The sequence below is a fragment of the Juglans regia genome, chromosome 4, assembly GCF_001411555.2.
Source record: "Juglans regia cultivar Chandler chromosome 4, Walnut 2.0, whole genome shotgun sequence".
Taxonomy (NCBI): Eukaryota; Viridiplantae; Streptophyta; class Magnoliopsida; order Fagales; family Juglandaceae; genus Juglans; species Juglans regia.
In genome coordinates, this window is record NC_049904.1 from 30,191,309 (window position 1) to 30,212,000 (window position 20,692).

The 20,692-nt window shown below is 36.3% G+C and overlaps 3 protein-coding genes across 4 annotated transcripts; 1 reads left to right on the top strand and 2 right to left on the bottom strand.

The window, feature by feature from the left end:
- Nucleotides 1-2,788: 2,788 nt before the first annotated feature.
- Nucleotides 2,789-5,038, top strand: LOC109014434 (dof zinc finger protein DOF1.4-like). The gene is made up of 2 exons (XM_018996904.2): nt 2,789-3,095; nt 3,282-5,038. Exons 1-2 carry the CDS (start codon nt 3,036-3,038, stop codon nt 4,305-4,307), a joined length of 1,086 nt encoding a protein of 361 aa, XP_018852449.1. The 5' UTR covers nt 2,789-3,035; the 3' UTR covers nt 4,308-5,038.
- Nucleotides 5,039-12,241: 7,203 nt separating this feature from the next.
- LOC109014435 (dof zinc finger protein DOF2.1-like) lies at nt 12,242-14,587 on the bottom strand. Of its 2 annotated transcripts, none has more exons than XM_018996905.2 (2): nt 14,238-14,587; nt 12,242-13,716 (listed from the first exon to the last, which is right to left on the bottom strand). In XM_018996905.2, the coding sequence occupies exon 2, from the start codon at nt 13,442-13,444 to the stop codon at nt 12,512-12,514; it is 933 nt and encodes a 310-aa protein (XP_018852450.1). In that variant the 5' UTR covers nt 13,445-13,716; nt 14,238-14,587; the 3' UTR covers nt 12,242-12,511. The 2 variants fall into 2 exon arrangements, with proteins under 2 accessions (XP_018852450.1, XP_018852451.1); XM_018996906.2 differs by lacking the exon at nt 14,238-14,587 and having other exon boundaries at nt 12,242-13,250; nt 13,330-13,405.
- A 3,053-nt stretch (nt 14,588-17,640) lies between these two features.
- LOC109014432 (late embryogenesis abundant protein 1-like) lies at nt 17,641-18,876 on the bottom strand. Its single transcript, XM_018996903.2, has 2 exons — nt 18,681-18,876; nt 17,641-18,579 (listed from the first exon to the last, which is right to left on the bottom strand). The coding sequence occupies exons 1-2, from the start codon at nt 18,816-18,818 to the stop codon at nt 17,815-17,817; spliced, it is 903 nt and encodes a 300-aa protein (XP_018852448.1). The 5' UTR covers nt 18,819-18,876; the 3' UTR covers nt 17,641-17,814.
- Between the last annotated feature and the right edge of the window lie 1,816 nt (nt 18,877-20,692).

The following is a 20,692-nucleotide window of genomic DNA, read 5'->3' on the forward strand; positions in this document are numbered from 1 at the left end:
GATGAAACTAATTATTTATCACGAGAGTACACTTATTTTGATAAAAAACAATTATCTTAATAAAAAATAACTGATTACATATAAATAATTTTCATATTACGCCTCTGTATATTCAACAAAATTATGATTAATATTGTATTAAATTTTCATCGTTCAAGTACTGAACCAAATTTCGAGTTTGCCCTAGTTCTATATATATATATAGCTTTTGAGAGGGCAATGCTATCTTTTAAACACTGTAAGCGGCGAGAATAAAAAGAAGCCATACTAAATGTAGAGTGAATCTTTGTCTCTGCACATTGTTTTTGGGTGCAATATGGTCAGCCTTTGATGGATACAGTTGGCTTGGATTTGATGCTTTGGTCTGGTCCCCCTAAGCTAGGCCCCAATCTCTCTCTCTCTCTCTCTCAAATTGCAGACTTATTACCTTTATCGTGCACGTTGGGTTTCTTTCATGCTTGCCAAATTGGAATCTCTTGCTCGGTGGTGGTGGTGGGGTGGTGACTGGTTGGGTGGATAGGGCCCACCTGCACCTCCACATCCGCGTCTCAAAATTTGACTCACTCCAATTGCCGATATGCCTCCCTAAAGTCTTGTGTGTATTTTGAAATGAGATGAGTTGAGATGATTTGTGAATAATAATAAAATTTATAAATAATAATGAGATGAGTTATCATCTTTTAATCTAAACCGACTCTAAATAACATAATTACAAAAAAAATTAGGTTAACTTAACCAGTAGTACTGTACCCTCTTTTAGATATGCATTCATTGAATGGACTACTTGAATCGTTGCTTTGCATCTTTCCCACTGTTACTTGGCCCCAGTCGACCCCTTCCTTTGCAGGAATTAGGAATAGCCATATTGTTTCCGTAATCGTACGTAACCAATTGTTGTCACTATATAAGTACTGAGTCCTCCTACGCCCCCTATAGATCTATTCATATTAGGTGGACATGAAGCATCATGTCTCTGCAAGGAATATGATCCAACATGCATGCCAATAAATTATATACTTTAACCTGCTGCAAGTTTACATATCATACACTTCTCCACACTCCAATTAAGAATAGTAATTAAAATCTCATGTTCGATCTTAATTGTAAAGAGCGAGCAATCTGTCAGTTAATATTTTTGTTAATTACCAATTAAAGATTAAGTTAAAAGCTCAAGAAGCAGATCATCAGAGATGATCTGTGGAAGAATAATGATGTGATGTAGGGTGGAGGAGAAGATCCCTTGGGGGACTACAAAATCCGTTTGTTCTCCAAACTGTTCATCGCTTTTTCTTCTTTTTCCTCAGCAGCTGAGCTGCCCACCACATGGTTCAGCGCCTCAGGGCTCCACTCTCTCTCTCTCCCCCAGAAGCCATTAACGGTTTCTTTTTCTCTTATATTTAATTGGGTTGTCATTTTTTTTTAGAGGCCAAACTGGGTGAAAGAAGCAGACACATGATGCAGAAAGACTAGCTAGCCATTGCCAAACAGAGCGCGGTCTTCCTATGTTTTCTATCTGAGATGTGGACTGGCACTTGGGGATACATCTAGATCTGTCTTTTCGTTTTGGAAATTTTGCTGTCCATTATGACAAAAAATGAAGTCTCTCTCTACCTTTCTTCTTCTTCATCCTCCAGCTCGTCTCCGCCCTAATAGTCATCTATAATATTGTTTAAGTATCATGCATGCTGATTCAAAAAAAAAAAAAAAAAACTAAAAGTATGATACACCATCAATGATTCAATATTAGTCCAAAAGCGACATAGTGCGTACCGTAAACAAATTCATAAATCCATTCTGCAAAAGCTGCTCAATTTGATTGTCCCTCTCTCTCATAAACGGAACATCTCATGTCTAATCTATATAACCTATAATTTATGGGAGTCTACCAATCAAATTGTTTATGCAAATGGCACTGATGTCCGAAAATAAAATCCCAACTAATATCACGATGTACAGCTCGGAAAATAAGAATATGATACCCCATATGATAAGGATAATAATAGATACTTATGTATTATAGGATTTCACAATATTATTTAAAAAAGAAATATTTTTATTCTTTATAATATTCTAATGAGACTTATCTAATTATATCATTGATTAATTTTTTAAAGTATAAAATATGTAGTTTTGACATTCTATTAGAACATCGGGACTACAAGGATTAATTTCTCTCAAGTTAAAAGCGCATTAGTTAATATTTTCATTAAAATTCTTTTAAAACCGTTATATTTATTCATATCTCTAAAGTATTTTTTCTACAAATTCAGTGAACATCAAATAAATACGGAAATTAAGCTGCATGGGCCGTCTCGATCGTCCGGCTGTGATAATTGAAAAAGCTAAGACTTTATTGTGACGATGAAATAAGGGTACAGTACTGAAGAATGGTATAATCAAGCACAGAATTAAAGAAGATTAATTGGGGTTAATAGACAATCAGTTAATTAGGAGAGCCAAAAATAATTGAAATGGGTGGTGTAGATCATCGAATATATGATGATCATGAGCGAATAAATAAAGTAGAAGTGGGATTTGCCATGTGTGACAGCATCGGGTATTGAGCTAGAGCTAGCTAGCTAGCTGATCTTAGGGATTCCCTCTCTTTATCTATCGACATCTCAATCTGTACAAAGGAATTTTACGACGTAGTGATGCGGGAATGTGTAGTCAGTCTCTCATCACGTATATTAATGCTCTTTCTTTCTTGAACTTCTCCCCAAGATTCACTGGCCTCTTATAAGGTTACTTTATCTCCCCGTCTTCTTCTTGAATTTCGAATGTCTATATTCTTTTCATTATTCAAATCCTCTTAAAATAATAATGATCTACTCAAATTCGATTTTGGACCAGCGCCCATCACGTGAAATTAGGTTTAAAAAATTGTAGTTGCAAAGTAATTCTATACTAAATAATCTCTCTCTCTCTCTCTCTCGTACTCGTAATATTTCAACCCCGGGAAGAAAGACTCACGTCCCCACCTGCTCTTTGTCTATTTACTCTTTGTTTCAACGATTCCTTTGAGAGATCAGAAAATGTTGGGTAACTATGAGAAGATGGTAGTCATCCCTCCAACTACAAACGAATGGTCACAGGTTATTCTCTCTCTGCCACCGTCTCTCTCTCTCTCTCTCTCTCTCTCTCTCTCTCAATTATTAGACAGAACATGACCCCTACCCTCATTTTTGTTGCTATGCTTTTGGAAGAGAATATGTCTCCTGTGTGGTTATTTTACACTAAAACGCCACTTCAAGCTCTCTCTTTTCTTTTTCCCTGTGCAGAATCAAATAGATGATCGAAACGGCTTGATGGCTTCTACGGGTAGGGTGATGGAAAAATTAGTTCTAGACCAACCACAACAGCAGCAGCAACAGCAGCAGCAACAGCAGCAAGCACTCAGGTGTCCTCGCTGCGATTCATCTAACACAAAGTTCTGTTACTACAATAACTACAGCTTGTCTCAGCCTAGGCACTTCTGCAAGGCCTGCAAGCGGTACTGGACAAGAGGTGGTACCCTGAGAAACGTTCCTGTAGGCGGTGGGTGCAGGAAAAACAAGCGCGTGAAGAGGCCTGCAGCTTCTGCCACTGATGGCCCTTCTTCTTCAGCTCATAGTGCAAATCCAGATCCTCCATCTCAACCACACATTGATATATCTTCAACTACAACACATCATATCAATCCTTTGTTTTATGGGTTAGCCCGTAACCCTTCTGATATGAGTCTTCCATTTTCCAGATTCACTCCCGGAGTTTCCAATGTGGAAATTGTTTCTGGTAATTATGATCTACAGCCCCAGCTGAGTGCTCTTGGACTAGGGTTTTCCTCTGGAATTATGTCTGATGGTATTGCTGGTGAGAATCATGATTACCGAAATGGGTTTAATCGTGCTAAGAAAATCCAAGATGTGGTTACATCAAACTCGCTCCTCTCAAGTTATAATTCCATCTTCGGCTCCTCAGCTTCTACTACTACCACTACTCCAACCATCGCTTCCCTACTTGCCTCTAGCTTTCAGCAACAAAATTTCGTTAATGATGGTATCAAAGACACTCGCTTACCCAATCATTTCCAAAGCTCAGCGCCATTTGAAGGCTTGCAAATAGTGAGTAATAGTGAAGCTCATCAGATTGCCATGAAAGAAGTGAAAGTCGAAAACGGCCAACACAGGTTGAATTGGAATGGTTCTTGCCAGAACCAAATGGAGCAAATCAGCCTGTCGGATCCTTCCCTTTACTGGAATGCAACCAATATTGGTGGTTGGAATGATCCGGGAAACATCGGGTCTTCCGTCACTTCTCTGATCTAGCATAACCAAAAATCATTTTCCATTTGTCTCCCTTCTTTTTAGTCATCTTATCTGGGTCATTGCTGGTTACTTAGGTTTCTGTTGATTACTCCTTTTTTTTAGTGAATTTTATGGTCACAGTGGGGCGGGGTTTCAAAAGCAAAGTCTGGAAAAAAAAACAAAAAATAGAAAAAAGAGCAAGATATTTCATTGAAGCAAAGTTGAGAGGAGTTTGGATCGGAGCGATCATGTCAGCAGCAAAAGATCAGCCTGTTAGTTTTATTATCAAGGTTGAGTTGACTCACTAATTGCGCTGAGAGGAACCTCGGATCCTGATCTTCATCTCATCGACTTGGGTATAATCATCATCGTCACAATTACCTACGCAGTACTATCGATCAAGGTTAGTTTTAGTGGAAAATATTGAGGATCCTTTGGAGAAGAAACTTCCGAGCTTAGAAAGTTCGACTTTATTGTATGTATATATCATGACCATGTCTTTTTTTTTTTTTTTTTCCTACTTTCTATTTGTTGCTAGATGGGGTCGGGGGTATATGTTGCAGTCCTCAATGAAGATCATCTGAGGAACTAATTATTTTTTCCCTTAGTTTTACCTTTTTTTTTTCCCTTCTTTGAAGTGTTTATGGGGAAGGGTGGGTATAATATGGTATAGAAAGAGATCAGGGAGATTTGTTGTTTCAATGTGACCCGTTAGTGTATTTGCTTGGTATTGGTATGTTGGTTTACAATGTTGTTTTGATGTTTTTTTGATGTTGTTTATTTGGTAAGGAACTGTGCTTTAATTTGGTAAATAATGCTTATGCATGTCCGAGGGAAATCTTGGGCATGCCCTTGGACATGCAGTGATAACTCATTCTACCATTTAGAGCTAGCTGCAATCTATTGATCTCTGATATACCTATATTCAGATCATGAGTTTGGAGGGGACTCAGGAGACGGGGATACTTGAGTTGAGGATGCTAGCTAGTGAAGAAGATTTGGTCTTGAAATATTAATTAAATGGGACTTATAAGTGGGGGGATCACTGCATCTGAAGTTGAGTCCATTCTCAAATAGTAGAATCAATCTGCTAGCTTGATCTGCATCTTTAAATCTAATATCTAAGCATGCAGGAAATTAAGCCAATTAGTATTTATTACGTACCTAGTAGGCAACCAACAAGGGATATGCATGCATGCCTGATCATCAAGAGACATGCATGAACTTTATCTTCCTCACTCAAATCTCTGATATCGATGATCTCCTCAGGACTACTGATCCTGTACGTGCACAAGGCCATGTCCGAGGTACCAGATGCATTAATTAAAAATGCGTCTTTGATATCATTTGTAAAAGGAAAAATCTAAAACGTATACATTGATCTAGTTAATTTTATACTTTGAATAGAAAAAAACTTGAGTCCCTTAGAATCAGCAAATAAAGTAAGAACATCTCTCTTGATCTGCACATAATAGAATTCTATTTCAGCACCATTTTATGAACTGCATTACATACACAAATTAAATTTGTTCCAAACTCCATGCACTCCAGGTGAAGAACTTTGAAAAATATTAATGTTTGAGGATATATATATATATATATAGCCGTACTTACCTCGCAGCTAGTAATTAAACAACTTTTTCTTGGAGTCTTCAGCGGTAATATAAAGAGCCGGCCCGTGCGTAGCTTCTCATTAATTCACTAGTCTTCACTAATCCCTTTAATTTTCATCGCACTTGATTTAGCTATTATCTCCCTGCTGAATAGATAACTACTCGTAGCAATTGATCCTAGCTCCGCAGCACTAGCTAGCTGGTACGATATATATGGGTTTAGGGGTGAGACGAATAATGCCATCTCATTTTTCTTTTTATTTTGACTGTTATTATATATATATTTTTAATAATTAAGAAAGTGATTATTAGTGTATTAATATTTTTAAAAATTTTTAAAAATGTTTAAAAATATTTTTTTAAAAAAAATGTACAATTTGATGGCACACATAGACAACAAAGTAGCACCACTCTTGCAAACATATATGAGGTTTAATATTCTATTTTTTTTTTTGCACAACAATACGAAGAGAAAAACCTAACTAGGGTTGAGGTCCCTTCAAGAAAATTCTTTATTTGTGTTTAATTATTTTTTATAAAATTAACTAGTTATTTTTTATTAAAATAAATCTGTCTTCATTATAACTAGTCATTTTCATCCTAAATACTCGTTCATTGTTGCACATATTATCGTGCCATGACAAACCACTTAATTTGACACTTTGATCATCATGTTCAAAGTTACGTTGTTATCATTGGAAAACTCGTAGAAAGTGTCGAATGTCACGGCTATATTAAGACATGATCTAACGGTCCTAGTTGACCACATTCTGTATGCATAGGGAGTTGGAAAATTCAATTAACTAGCGTTTGATTCATAATTTAATAGTAATTGTCCAATTGTTACGCCAATATTGGCCCTCCATGGCCTAGTAGTGCATGGCACCTTATTAGCATGGGACGGTACTACTGTGGGTCACCCAGTACTGTCTAATGTCCCTAACCCCGCCAATTGCCTAATAAAAAAAATATATATTTCGAATTGTGATCATGATATTAAGTTATATATACATCTATTTTGTCCTGACTCATGATCAGGAACAACCTCTAAATCTAATTGAAATAAATTATGGGGGTAATATAATACATGTGATCTAATATTTGAAAAATAAAATTGGCAAGACACAAGAAAAACGAGCTAGTGTGACTAATTTATTATAATTAAAAGATTATTTATAATTAATTTTAGTTACAAATAATCATTTTGTTAAAATTAACTGATCGTAAATAAGTAATTTTTTTATAACTAATCAGTTATTTGTAAAAAAAAAATATTATTTTTTATTAAAATGAGTCAATTCTAATCATAATTAATGGCTCGACACAAATAATCGTTTTTTTTTTTTTGTAACCGGCGTTGTATACATGAAAAAGTGAAGGGAAAATGAAGCTTTCATTAATTTTAATCAAATAATATAGTTAGCGCCTCATGCACGTTAAACTAGATATTGAAAAAGATGGGGGGTAAAAACTACATGGTCGTGTTTAAAGCATTTAATCTAGCTAGCTAGCTATAGCTACGACTGGCCTTGACCTAAACTGCCATATATTATAATATTAATAATGTGATTGCATATATATATATGTCGTTTAATTAATTTCTATATGGAAATGAAAGCAGCACTATCGCGAGATCACCACGAAACTAGCTTTGTGACAAATCTGCACACACTTTTTTCCCCATATTACGTACGAAGTGGGAGTCACTATCAACATAATAAACATCATAGGCAAACACCATCATTTCCTCTATTTCCCGTTAATGATTCCAACTCATGAAGAAATCTTCCATCTTAAGTTAATTAGTAACATATCAAATAATTAAACCACCTCTCACGAGTACAATATTCGATCTAAGCAAGTATTGATAATTTTATCTCTAATGTTTTAGATATCTAAATTATCTGCTAATCGATCCCAACGCACTGATCTCTTTTTTCCCTAGCAAAAGTGCAATTCAGTCGGCCTCATGAGGCCCAAGTGCTTAATGGGTCTACTGCATGAGGCCCAAGTATGTGGCCCTTTGTATAATATATACATATGAGTACTGACGAGGTCTTGAAAACTGAAGATATAATATTTTTTTAGGGTAGGTTTGGGGGGTGAGATGAGAATTTTATATTTTATTTTGAAGTTTAAAATATTATGTTTTAATATTATTATTTTTTGAGATTTGAAAAATATATATTGAGATTTGAAAAAGTTGAATTGTTTATTATATTTTATATAGAGATTTAAAAAAGGTATAATAATTAGATGAAATGAGATGAAAATTTTATATTTTGTTTTGGTTACCAAACCTGCCCTAAATGTGTCATAATTAAAAAGTATTATATCATCTTAATTAGAACTCAAAAAAAACTCACATTCGATAAATTGAGCCAAATGAAAGATGACAAGTAGTCCGATAGGCGAGAAAATAGGCCAGACATCATGTGCATTTTTTGTAATAATATTAAGGTATTCAATAACTAGATTGATTGGTGCATGTTGGCGATGACACGTCCCCACAAATACAACCATTGTCGTCAAACCAACGTGATTTGATGTAGTTTATTATATTATAAAATTATTTTTTTTATAAAATAAATCTAACGGATAGATAAAATTACATTAATTTATATGATTACTTTTATATAATTCATTTATGAACATAACATTACTCTTTTTATTCAATTAATTACATAAAAATGATCACTCTACAAACATGCTTATTATATAAACAGTACCATCCTATGTACTTCAAAATCTTGAGCTAAAACATGTGTCATTCGGTTGGCAAAACAAGGTGACAATAAACTGAAAGTAGGAACTGGAAATCATGTTTTCTTTGCCGACAGCCACCTTAATTCGTTTATGGTCAAAACATGCGCAGTAACTAAAGTTTCAAAATCATTCTACCAACTCGGGGGGAAAATGCCACGGACGTCACATGAGGTGGCAAATTATTCCTCGTTTGATCGTCGTGCATTGATCATATGTACAAATTAAAGAAAGAGGGTAGAGCAAAAAACCAATTTGTCCCGCGGAAGTGCTGAAATCTACAGACTCACTGACCAAAGATTTTGGTGAAACGGGGCCTACCTTTCCATACCGATGGGATGTTTGATGGAAAGTAGGAACCACCGTTTCAGCTGCCAATACTAATGATACTCTCGAAAGAAGATAAAAAGGGCCCCCCAAAGGGCCCACACACACTCCACATCTAGATCATGTGGTGGTAAAGCCAGACAATGGATTGTTCCTCCTGCATGCTTGTCATCGACCGATCTCCAAAGCACCGCAACATGACCACGGTAATCAATTACTTATTTATAATCAATTATTTTTAACGAAATATTTATTTTATATTAAATTAAATCTATTTTCATTATAAATAATTAATCACGAATATCATTTTTTGCGTGGATAAGTTGATGATGAATAGGAGGCCAAACGGTTAATAATCCACTTATGACTTACCCACACTAATTAATATACATGAATAACATGCACCTATATATAATTACGTTATAATTTCTTTAATATTTAAGTACTACTGTAATCATCTCATTTTATTAAAAATAATTTTAATCTTATATAAATATCGACATTAATCATTTAAATAGAATGGTAGAAAAGTTATTAAGTTTATTATTCTTTTATATATTGTCGAGCTTTCTGATTTTAAATATATATAAATTAGCACCCGAACTCTAAATTATATTGATGGAAAATAAAAGGAATCATATAAATATAATTCTTTTGAAATTGATCTTAGATTCTTAACCAACAATATGTTAATCTTGATCATTTTGATCGTAAATATAAAATACCGAATTATATATGTTATACCATGCATAGAGTTTAAGGATGAAAAGCATATTGCTTTGACTGAATTAATTTTATAATGATCGAAAATGGTCCACTAGATGATCAATTATCAGATTCATGAGTGCATAATTAAATGATGAGATTAAAATTAAAAGTTGTATATTTTTAATATTATTTTTATTTTATTTTATGTGAAAATTTGAGAAAGTAGTAATGATTAGATGAAATTGAAGATTTAATATTATTTTCCAAAAAAATGATTCTTTTTATGTTTTTATACCTTACAATATATTCATTGACCCATGCAGTCAGGGAGTTGGTGAGGTGCATGGAGACTTGGTTTTGGGGTGGTCGTGAGAGTTTGGTTGTGAGGGAATTTCATGGGTGCGGTGGTGCAGTGGTTGTGGGTTGGGTAATCAACCCCGCAAAGGGGAAGGGAGAAAAACAAAGTGTTTTGTATTTCTAGTTGTTTGGTTTGTAATTGCTTATGGTAAATAATGTTATTCTTTAAGAAAAACTTTTAAACGATGCGTTCGGACGATTGAATTTAAGGCAAAATATTTAAATTTAGATCTTTAAAATCTAAAGCGTTAGCTCGGATTATGTATTTAAAATTAGATTTAGATATCAGATTTTAATGTTTCAAAATCTTAGATTATAAATTATGTTAAGAATGGGGATTTGGATTCGAAATCACAACATAATCTAAATTTAAATCCGAATCTAATTATAAATGTTCGAACCAAATCCAATTACAAAAAGGGTGGGCCTACTATCCTGCTCCATCTTTACCGTTAGGCGTATCGCTTAGATATTTTTTTTCACATTTTTTTAATTCATTTAAATATTTTTAAAAAATAAAAAAATATATCAATATACTTAAATTCATTTTCTTAATTATTAAGTAAAATTTTTTTTTTGATTAACGGTCAAATAGGGCAATCAAACAAAGTGGATAAAATAATATTTTCCTTAATGGTATTGCAGGGCAGATAACATAATTATTATTTTAAAAAAATAATTTCCTATTTATGTTAAAAAGAAAAAAGAAAAAAGAAGAAATTATAATTTCTTAACTGTTGGCCGGGACCTTAAACTTACTTTACCACAATATTCGTATATTTCTTAATTTTGTTATCACATATTTTGAATATATAATCTGATATTATTATATAAATGCTACTTAGCTTCTCAATATTATCGTCTAAAATTACCTTTTGATTAATTTAATTTTTTAATTAATGATTAAAGAAATAATTATTAATAAAATTGAATATTTTTAAATTTTTTTAATAACTAAGATTGTTAAAAAAAAATAAAAATAAGTAGGCCCAGCTTTTAGCGGTAACTCTGGCCCGCCCGCATGCACCTTCCTAAATTAAAATAAAAATGCATGTTCTCTCAAATCGTCATCTTTGACAGTGTAATAGTGAGCGATTTGACAATTCATCAAGATTTGACAGTGATTTCAGATCTTGAAAAAATAAATAAATTTAAACTAGCTATAAAATACAAACCCAGTTTTTTTTTAAAAAATATATATATTCATCATCTTATTAAATATATGACAGATAACGAGTAGAAGAATGAAAATTTAATAAGTTTAATAAGAAAAAAATAAAAAAATATAATATGTAGAGAAAGATGAGTAGGAAATGTCGTTTCTTTATTAGTTTTGTTGAAGGTGTCAAGAGCTAGGATTCAGTTCAAAGGTGCTTAATTCGGGTGTGCCTGCCTCCTCAACAAACATCATTATTGATCATTTCACCTTCTGCATTACGTACGTGCTTGTCCTTTCAGTGTTGAGTAGAAAATGTCCATGCAAGCACGCATGCACGCCACCATCAGCCATTTCATTAATCTGTACGTCAAGCACGACAAAAGCATGCACGCACGAATTGAAGCAGCATGCAGAATGACCAGATGATCATAGAGAGCGCGACACGGAGAAAGACGTACAGTAAGACAGGACAACATGAGTTGAATGATCAAAGTCCTTATGGAACTGGAACTCTGAAGCTGATGGGTAAAGGCATTAAAAATTGTGAAGCGAACAATCGATGGGTACGAGAGTACTGTATAAGTGGTACTGCAAATGAGCATTTGGAACTGATCAAAAGTTAAAGGTTTCAGACTTTCGGTCATATATCCACGTCCATGAACGAACAAGAACCAATTAATTGTCTGCCCACATCTATGTATCTTAACATTCTCACCAGCTCTCTGAAGTCTGATATCCTTTTTGACCAGTTTTGAAGGAAAGCCAGTCTTTTTGTGCTTTTGTTTGGTTGCTAATTAGCAATAAATAACATTATTTTCGAGATAACAAAACAAATTAAAGCCGAGAATTAAGACAACCAATTTGTCTACCCCATATTGTTTAATCACATGTGCATAATAAAGCCGAGAATTAAGACAACCAAACAAAATTAAAGCTCAAGCATATACCTTAGCGTAAAAAATTAAGAAGTTCGAGATAACAAAACTCAAGCCAGGAATTCTTTATGACAAGAAAAAAAAAAAAAAAAAAAACGCGGGGATTAACGCCGCTATTCTTTCATCTACAATGAATCGCATCACAAGATGCTAAACTCTCTTTGTTCTAACTATGACGAACCGATCAATCATTCCCTGAGGGCCTAAACCATGCAAAGTAAAACAAAAAGACAAAAGGGTAGACAGATAGAGGTTTAATGGGCTCTTTTTTGGGTATACAAAGCAAAAAAAAGTACTCCACCAAATTATGTAGCTGCTTGATCTATGGAGCTTGAGGGAGCTTTTAAAAATGGCTGAAGAAGGTCACGGAGGAGGACCAAATCCAGGGAGATTAGGCCACTGACTTGGATTCGAAGTAGAAGCAGCATTGTTATTGCCGTTAGCATTACCAGTGGCGGTGGCAGCGGTGCTAATACTCCACAGAGTGGTGTCAGCGGCCGTGGCGTTAGTATTGTTCAGAAAGCTCTGATACCAGTCATGGGAAGAAGTGTTGGTCTGCCTGTTTGACTGACTCCATGTTTCTCCAGTAAAATAGAGCGGTTCCATGCTTCTATCTATGTTACCCATTGGATAAAATTGCCTTTGCTGGACTTGCCGCTGCTGCTGTTGTGACCCAAACGAAGGGACAGTAAACCGGCCTTGTAGAAGATCCAAATTTGAAGAACCCTCCAAACTTCCCCTAGCATAAGTGAGAGCTTGACTGAAAGAATGTGGTTGATTCATTAACGATTGAATTGCTGCCAAAGAGGATAAATTCCCACCTCCAGCATAGTACGGCGCAGTTGAATGGATCGATGCTCCAGATTGTGAAGCCAAATTGCCGGGTTCTGTGGTCATTAGAGCTGGACTTGGGGTGAAAACTGGATCGGAGGGGATTATAGCTGGTGGGTTTGTCAAATTTTGTTGTACTTGCTGCGGCTGTGGGGGCTGCTGAGACCGAGAATTCTCGCCAGCAGATGAGGAGGTTTTTGCACGCTTCCCCTTCCTGCAACCGCCTCCGACGGGGACGTTTCTGAGGGTTCCTCCTTGAGTCCAGTACCTTCTACAAGCCTTGCAGTAGTAACGGGGCTGAGACAGGCTATAGTTGTTGTAATAACAAAACTTGGTGTTGAGAGACTCACAGCGAGGGCATTTTTGAGGATGATGATGCTGATCGTTTTCAGCTTGCAGAGGCTTTAGTTTCGAGTCTTGTGCCTTCATGTCTTCTGGTCCTCCTCCATCTCTCTCTTGGTGCATCTTTGTTTCTCTAAATCTTCTCTATTATTTTTGGAGGTGTGGTCTTTCTTCTTGTGGTTGTGAACTTGTGGTTTCGTCTATATATCGAGAAAGGCTGGGGGGGTGGTTCTTCCGTTAATTGATGAGCAAGCAGGTTTTTGGGGAGGAGTCAATTTTGAGCGTTTCAGTTTGAAAGTCAACGTGTCTGTCTCTGAGCTTTGAGAATCTCTAGTGTAAAAAACTAACGGCCATCATTACCAGCTTGTGCATGCAATCCTTTCGTTCCTCCCTGCCTACCAAATACAAGAATAATAGAGTAATAATATTAATAACTCTATCTCTATGCAAACCCTACAATATCCCCCAAGATTTTCACCAGCTCGGCTCTTTCTCACTCTAATAAAGGAGGCAGAAAGACAGAGGGGAAAGAGCTGTTTTTTCTGCTGTCTGGAGAGAGGAGTGTGTACGTGGATGAATCCAGAAAAGCAGAGATCTTAATTTGAGGGCAGAAAAGATCTAAGGCAATCGGGGTTTGAGACTCAGTACTCTCCTCTCTTACCAATCCTCACGATGAAAACGAAACAGGTATTTATAGAGCGTTGGAAACCCCCCAGCCGACTGCTTTGATCAGAGAGTCACAACACATCCGCACACACAAATCACATCGCAGCTAACTCTACCTGAATCTTCCAAACACTCGAATCTTTCACTCCAGACCTTTACTCACCCAAGAGTAATATTTCCGAGCCAAAAAACAAATCACACCCAAGAACTAAAGGAGAAGAGGATTACTGGATTAGATTAGAGGAAGTACCACTGGGGAAGAAGGGGGAGAGAGCGAGGCGGCGAAAGAGCAGTCTAAGAAACGGAGCGTGGCGGCCGTCAATGGGTGGTGGCTGCGTCAGACATCAGCAACTATTCTCTATCTCTCTCTCTCTCTCTCTCTCTCATGTACAATCTCTTATCTCGACTCTTCTATTCTATTTTTCAGTTTTGTTCTGACTGACATCATCATGTTTGTGTTCGTGCCTTTCGGACACCCTTCCTTGATAGCTCCGGCACCCACTTTCGACATAGACGATAGTGTCCCCCATAGTTTATAGAATTTCTCGGTCGTGGTATTTACCTGTGAATACCAATCTCAGGACCGGATCTCATTGTGCTTTCAACAAATAATATCGAAACATGATGACCTAAGGATCTAGTTTATTTTAATACAATCATTTTTTAATGCAATTAATATCCAAAGAACTTTCATAACAAGAGTTCCGTACGTGTGAAATTATAGTTTTCTGTCTCGAGTCAAACAAGTCAAACAAAGACATAAACAAAATAATCACGTCTCAGGTATAGACCATATATATATAGTGAGATACCATTATAGCTCTCGAGACATTCAATTCGAGTTTGCTACTTATCATTTTCATATATATTATATATTTTTAATTTTTTAATATTTTTAAATTTTATTTTTTTAAATTAATTAAATTATTTTACATATCATTTATATATCACATATTTAATAAAAAAAATTAAAAATTATATATAATGTATGATACGAGGATATTGAGAATATATACACCCTGCATCCATGCCCACGTAGCTAGTCGAGGCCAAGAAACACGCGTTCAATTGAGAAATGGGTAATTTTCGAGGGGATCAAGGGTTTAATGTCTGAAGTGGGTGTGGGAAAAGTCTGAAGTGGCAGGAGAGGGCAGGTTTTATATCATCAGTGTGGGAGTGCCACGTGCACCCCTCCCTCCCCCTTCTCCAAGCAAAACGTAACCGAAGAAGAGGAGGCTGCCCAGACAGACAGAAATGGACAGTGTGAGGGGGAGGACGAGGTGACGCAGGCGTCCGTTCAGGGGTTACAAGTTACAACTGCTTCTTCAACAAGCACCAGCCACTCTGTCGACAGACGCTACCGTTTTGTAACTCCTGTTCCCTTCAGTCGTAAGGAACACCTACCATGCAATATGCATATATGTTCCCTCCCTGTTTTATTCAAAAATAAAAAATAAAAAGAGTAAACTTGTTTGTAACGGTCGTATTCCAAAGGCCCGTCATCCATGGACAAAACTTTGAGAGGAGTGGAATAGACGGAAGAGGATTTTTTTGGTTGGGGATGATGGCTGAAATGGCAATATGCAATAGTGGCAATATGGTTCAATTTTACAACGTATCTTTCAAATCTAATTTTGTCAGGAAAAGAAATCAAATTGGCAATGGGTGTTCGGCAGAGGAGAGACTGCGGAGGAAGATGTCCCCAAGATTTTGTAAAGGTCGATGATGTGGGCATTTCTCACGAGGGTTTTGGGATTGTAAATTGTGAATTTCATTTTGAAAATAAATAAATAAAATATGAGGTTTATATAGAAAGAAATTAAGTTTTTAATAATAATTTTTTTTTAAAAATAATTATGCAACATTTATGTATTTTACAGTTATATATAAAATTATTCTTTGAGATTATTTGGCATGAGGGACTAGCCCGATTTAGATATGCAGCTTAGATGAGATGAGATAAAATATTTTAAATAGTAATAAGATTTTTTGAATTAAGATAAAATGAGATAATTTGTAAAAAAATATATGTTTAGATAGTGAGATGAAATAATTTTAATTTTTTAAAATTTGAAAAAATGTTCTACTGTTCATATAAAAAAAGTTTGAAATGAGTTTAAAAATTTATAGATGAAATAGATAAATAGAGATGAAATCTAACGGTTTGAATGTCCAAAACCTAACGGGCAATGCTAAGAATCCTGTTGGGAGATTCCGTTCAAGCATTTTTTTTTCAGTTTTTCTTTTACGTAGTGATTAAGAAAATATTTTTTAATAATATTGTGAATTTTTTTTAAAAAAAATATTTAAAAAAAAATATTTTTTTTATATTATTTTTGTAACACTTTTAAATATTTTTTTTTAAAAAAAAAATTATAATATTATTAAATAATATCTTTTTAGTCACTATATATATAAAAAAAAAAAAAAACTAAAAATTGGAGTATGATAAATGAACGGGATCCCCAACGGGGTCCTATCATTTTCCAAACCTAACAGTTTCGTACAGAGATGTGATGAGATAAAACAGTTCCGTACAGAGCAGATGAGATAAAACATCTGGCCATCCAAACCAACCCCAAAGGAAAGTGGTGAGTGGGTGCTGTCAGTGAGGTAGGAGGCGAGTGGGACGACATTTTCATCCATTGCCCAAACATGTGCTTTATGTCTCGACAAGCGTTTATTGGTAAAGGTTGACCCAAATTGAAATGGGAGCGCTGTTGGAACCTAAATTTCAGGATTCCCATTCAAATCTGGGCTGGGCTCAAAGAATCCATTGTAACTCAACAAATATGTTAAGCCCAACACTACTTTACACGAATGTAATGAGACCTTCTAACCCAATTTGTTTCGGGACAATCCATAAATACTATACTACTACTACTTTCTAGTTATAGCTTTCCGACCACCTCTCAGAATCACGACTGTCACCCTGAGAGACGGTTGAAGAGATCATTACCAAAGATCCTGACCTGAAAATTAATTAACATTAGTAATTTCTGAATTTAAGCTTCCTATTTTTATACTTTTAGTGATGTTACAGGCAATTGAAATCATGATGCTATAGGCAAACCCATTTGATCTATTCATGATATTCTTATTCCTTTTACCATATAAGCTGGTACATCTACTTCACTATAAAAATAACAATCTAAGTCAGGTATTTCTCTTCTTTTTATATGCTTCTTAGATTCTGTTATGATCCATTATTAAAAGACTCAACCATTGATCTAAAAATTGTAAGACGGTTGTCGTAAGATGGTTGAATACTAATTTGATTAAACCTTTAACCTCGTAACAGATTCATGTTCTCTAGATTTTTGTTTTCCTTCCTTCGAAATCCGTATGTAGAACAGAACAAAAAAAGAAATAGAATCATTGTAATCTTTGCAAAAACTGGCTTTGCTAAAGTGGGCTAAATTGCCTACGGAAATGTGAATGATCTACATGAATTCTAAAGATTTTCCCACTGCATCTCCCTGGCTAATTAATTACATTAAACTACTGGAGTCAGGGACTTCAATTTGCCCTTGAAATTTGTAGAGCATTTGATCCTACTGATCTTCCCAATAAACAGGATTTCAATTGTACTAGATTGAAAATTTTCCAATTTCGCATGCATAATGCATATGGTACTGCAAGTCTCGGGTCTTCTATTTAATTGCAGTTATATGATCATATTCAAAAACTAAAGATAATTCTGTTTTTTAACATGATCTGTTACAGCATCAGCTCCATAAACACTAGCAAGAAAAAGCAGCATATATATCATCATGACCTCTCAGTTATTAGAACTATGGAAATATAGTAAGAAGAAAAACCCCCCATTAATCGCTCTTTTTATTTGGGTTTCCAGCACGCCTCCTCAATTCCACGACATCATTGTCCATAGTCTTCCCTCCAAAATCATCATCATCACGATCATCATCGTCCTTCGCAACCACGGTCTCCTTAATCTTCTGCGTAGTCTCTTTGGCGGCGCCCCAAGCGTTCTTCACCGTCTGCTTCGCCTTCTCTCCGATATTCTGCACTGTCTCCGCCGCCTTGTACGTCCCCTCCTTCTCCTTCTCGGTAACTGACCCCACCACATTTTCAGTCTTCTCCTTCACACCATGCACGTTGTCTTTAGCCCTCTCCTTAACATCTTCCGCTGTCTCGGCTGCTCTCGTCGCCCCTTCGTTGGCTTTCTGAGACACAGACCTCGCAGTGTCTTTGGTCTTCTCCTTAGCATCGTAAGCATACTCTTTTGCTGTCTCTTTAGAGCTGTCTGCCGTCTCGGCAGCTCTGTTTGTTCCCTCTTTGAACTTATCAGCCACCGACCCCGCTACATCTTTAGTCTTCTCCTTTGCGTCGTAAGCGTACTCTTTGGCTCTCTCCTTTGCACTCTCTGCCGTCTCTGCCGCTGTATATGCGCCTTCCTTCGTCTTCTCCTCGGCATCCTGAGAATACTCTTTTGCTTTCTCTTGCACTCCGTGAGTACGTTCTTTGGTTCTCTCCACGCCTTCCTCTGCGGCTTCTTTTGCTTCATCGGTCACGGGCACCTCCCTGGACCTGTGCGTCGAGTCTCTGTTTCCTTCCGAGGCATGTTGGCCCTGAAACACAAAAAGAAAAGAAAAGACAAGAAAGAAGAGCATAAGCAAATTAAGGTTTAGTTAATTAGTAGGGTCAAAGATATGTGAAATATGGGTTTTACCTTGGAGAGTTTAGAGGCGTGCGTGAAGCAAACCCTCGAGACTTTGCGGGAATATCTGAGGGAGAGTGAAGTGTTGCTGGTAGGGAAGGCCTTTGAGAGGTTGAAGACTGCGTTTATTGTCATGGACATGGCTGCCATGGTTTTCTTTATCTTCACTTTTTTTCTTTTCCTCGTGTAGATTACACAGATTTTTGATGATCATGTCGTGTTTGATTGCTTCTTAATTATAAGGTGTTGGAGGAGGGGAAGGTGGCAGCGTAAGGGCGTCACACGTGGGTTGATTGAGCCACGTGTTTGAACATTTGCTAAACCATTGTTGGGCGGTTTGGGTAGTAGTCAACACGTGGCGCTAAGTAGCAGGAGTATTCCCAAACTGTAGGGGAAAATACTATGCCTACCGACATTTGTATCCCGATTGGTTTCGATATATATTTTTTTTATTTAGTGATTAAATTTTTTTTTAATGATATTGTATTTTTTTTAAACAAGAATATAAAAAAATCGAATGAAAAAAAAAAAAAAATTGTTCTTCTCTGAATCGGTCTCGTGCTCAAGAAAAGGAAGATAAAGTCATACCCTCTCTGAAGCCGCTCTTGAATCTTCGAGGAACATGGCGGAGGTACCTCATTCTTCCAGTTCCAGTAGTCAAATAAAATCCAGATCTATCAAACTTACAGCATATACATTATAGCCATGTTTAACAAAAAAAAAAACCCAGATCTTACCTGAACAAAAGCTACACAAGCCGTAGTATTTCATCTTCGTCGGCACTGAGGGAGGTAGGCTAGGGTTTCTTCGTCGAGCGAGCGAGAGAGTGAGAGCACTGGAACAAAGACCTAGAGGCAAAGGTCTACGGCGAGTGAGATGGGGCGACGACGAAACGATGGTGGCGGCTAGGGACCTAGGGCTGCTGCTTCGGCCGCAACGCAACGAGAGAGAGAACCAGAGACGAGAGAGGTGAGTCGGGGGGGGGGGCAAACAGGCAAACACGGGAGATTATTTTAAAAGACCCGGGTACCGGGTTTTAACCCAGTACCCAGGTCCCCAACCCGTACCCGGACCATGTTGGTCCGGGTTTCGCAATCCGGGTTCCGGATTCGTTTGGATCCGGGCCGGAACCTAAACCGGAATCCGAGTTTCTAGGTTTCGGACCGGGTCGGGAAAAAATCCGGCCCGGATGAACAGTGCTACTCGTGCTAGCACTGCTCGGAAGGGATAATTTATCTGTTTATATAATATAATTTAATTTAAAAAAAATTTAAATTTATCAATTAAATTTATTATTTAAATGACATAAATAATATATTTTATATATCGAATTAAAAATAAAACGGAACCTCGGATCCAAAATAGAGATATTTAAGTTACAATCCTAGGTAGGCTTCACTTCACATTTACCTCTTTTTTGGACGCCAAAAAAAGGTCAAAGCCATTGTATTTGTCTTGGAACCGGTGAACTTTGGATTTAGGAGTTGGACCGGAGACGTCGTTTGCGTGGCGGTTTCACTTTCACAAACTGCCAGGGTGGGGAGCGTGCCCCTGCTCTCCTTTACCAAGTTCCTCTGCCATTTCTCGTGCAGGGAAGTGCACATAATGTGACCAATTCCAGGTAACAATCATGAAAAACACCATCTTTTTAAATCTCTTTAGTTACCCACTAGCGCTACGATGAAAACTAATCTCACATTATTTGTAAATAAAGTCTTAGATTTATTTATAAGGAATGAACAATTCTTTCTTGTAAAATCGGTTTTATAAAATAAGTTAAGCACGTAAACTTTTTCATGGTATCATAGCCTACCACATGACGAATGGACCTCACATTACTTATTTCCTGACAATGACTAGAAAAAAATATTGGCCTACACGTGGAAAGGATGTTAAGAAATAATCTCACATTACTTATAGACAAAATCTTAGATATATTTATAAGGAATGAACAGTCTCTCTTATAGAACTAGTTTTATGAGATGAATTAAGCCTATGAATTTCTTCGGAAAATAACTTAGGCT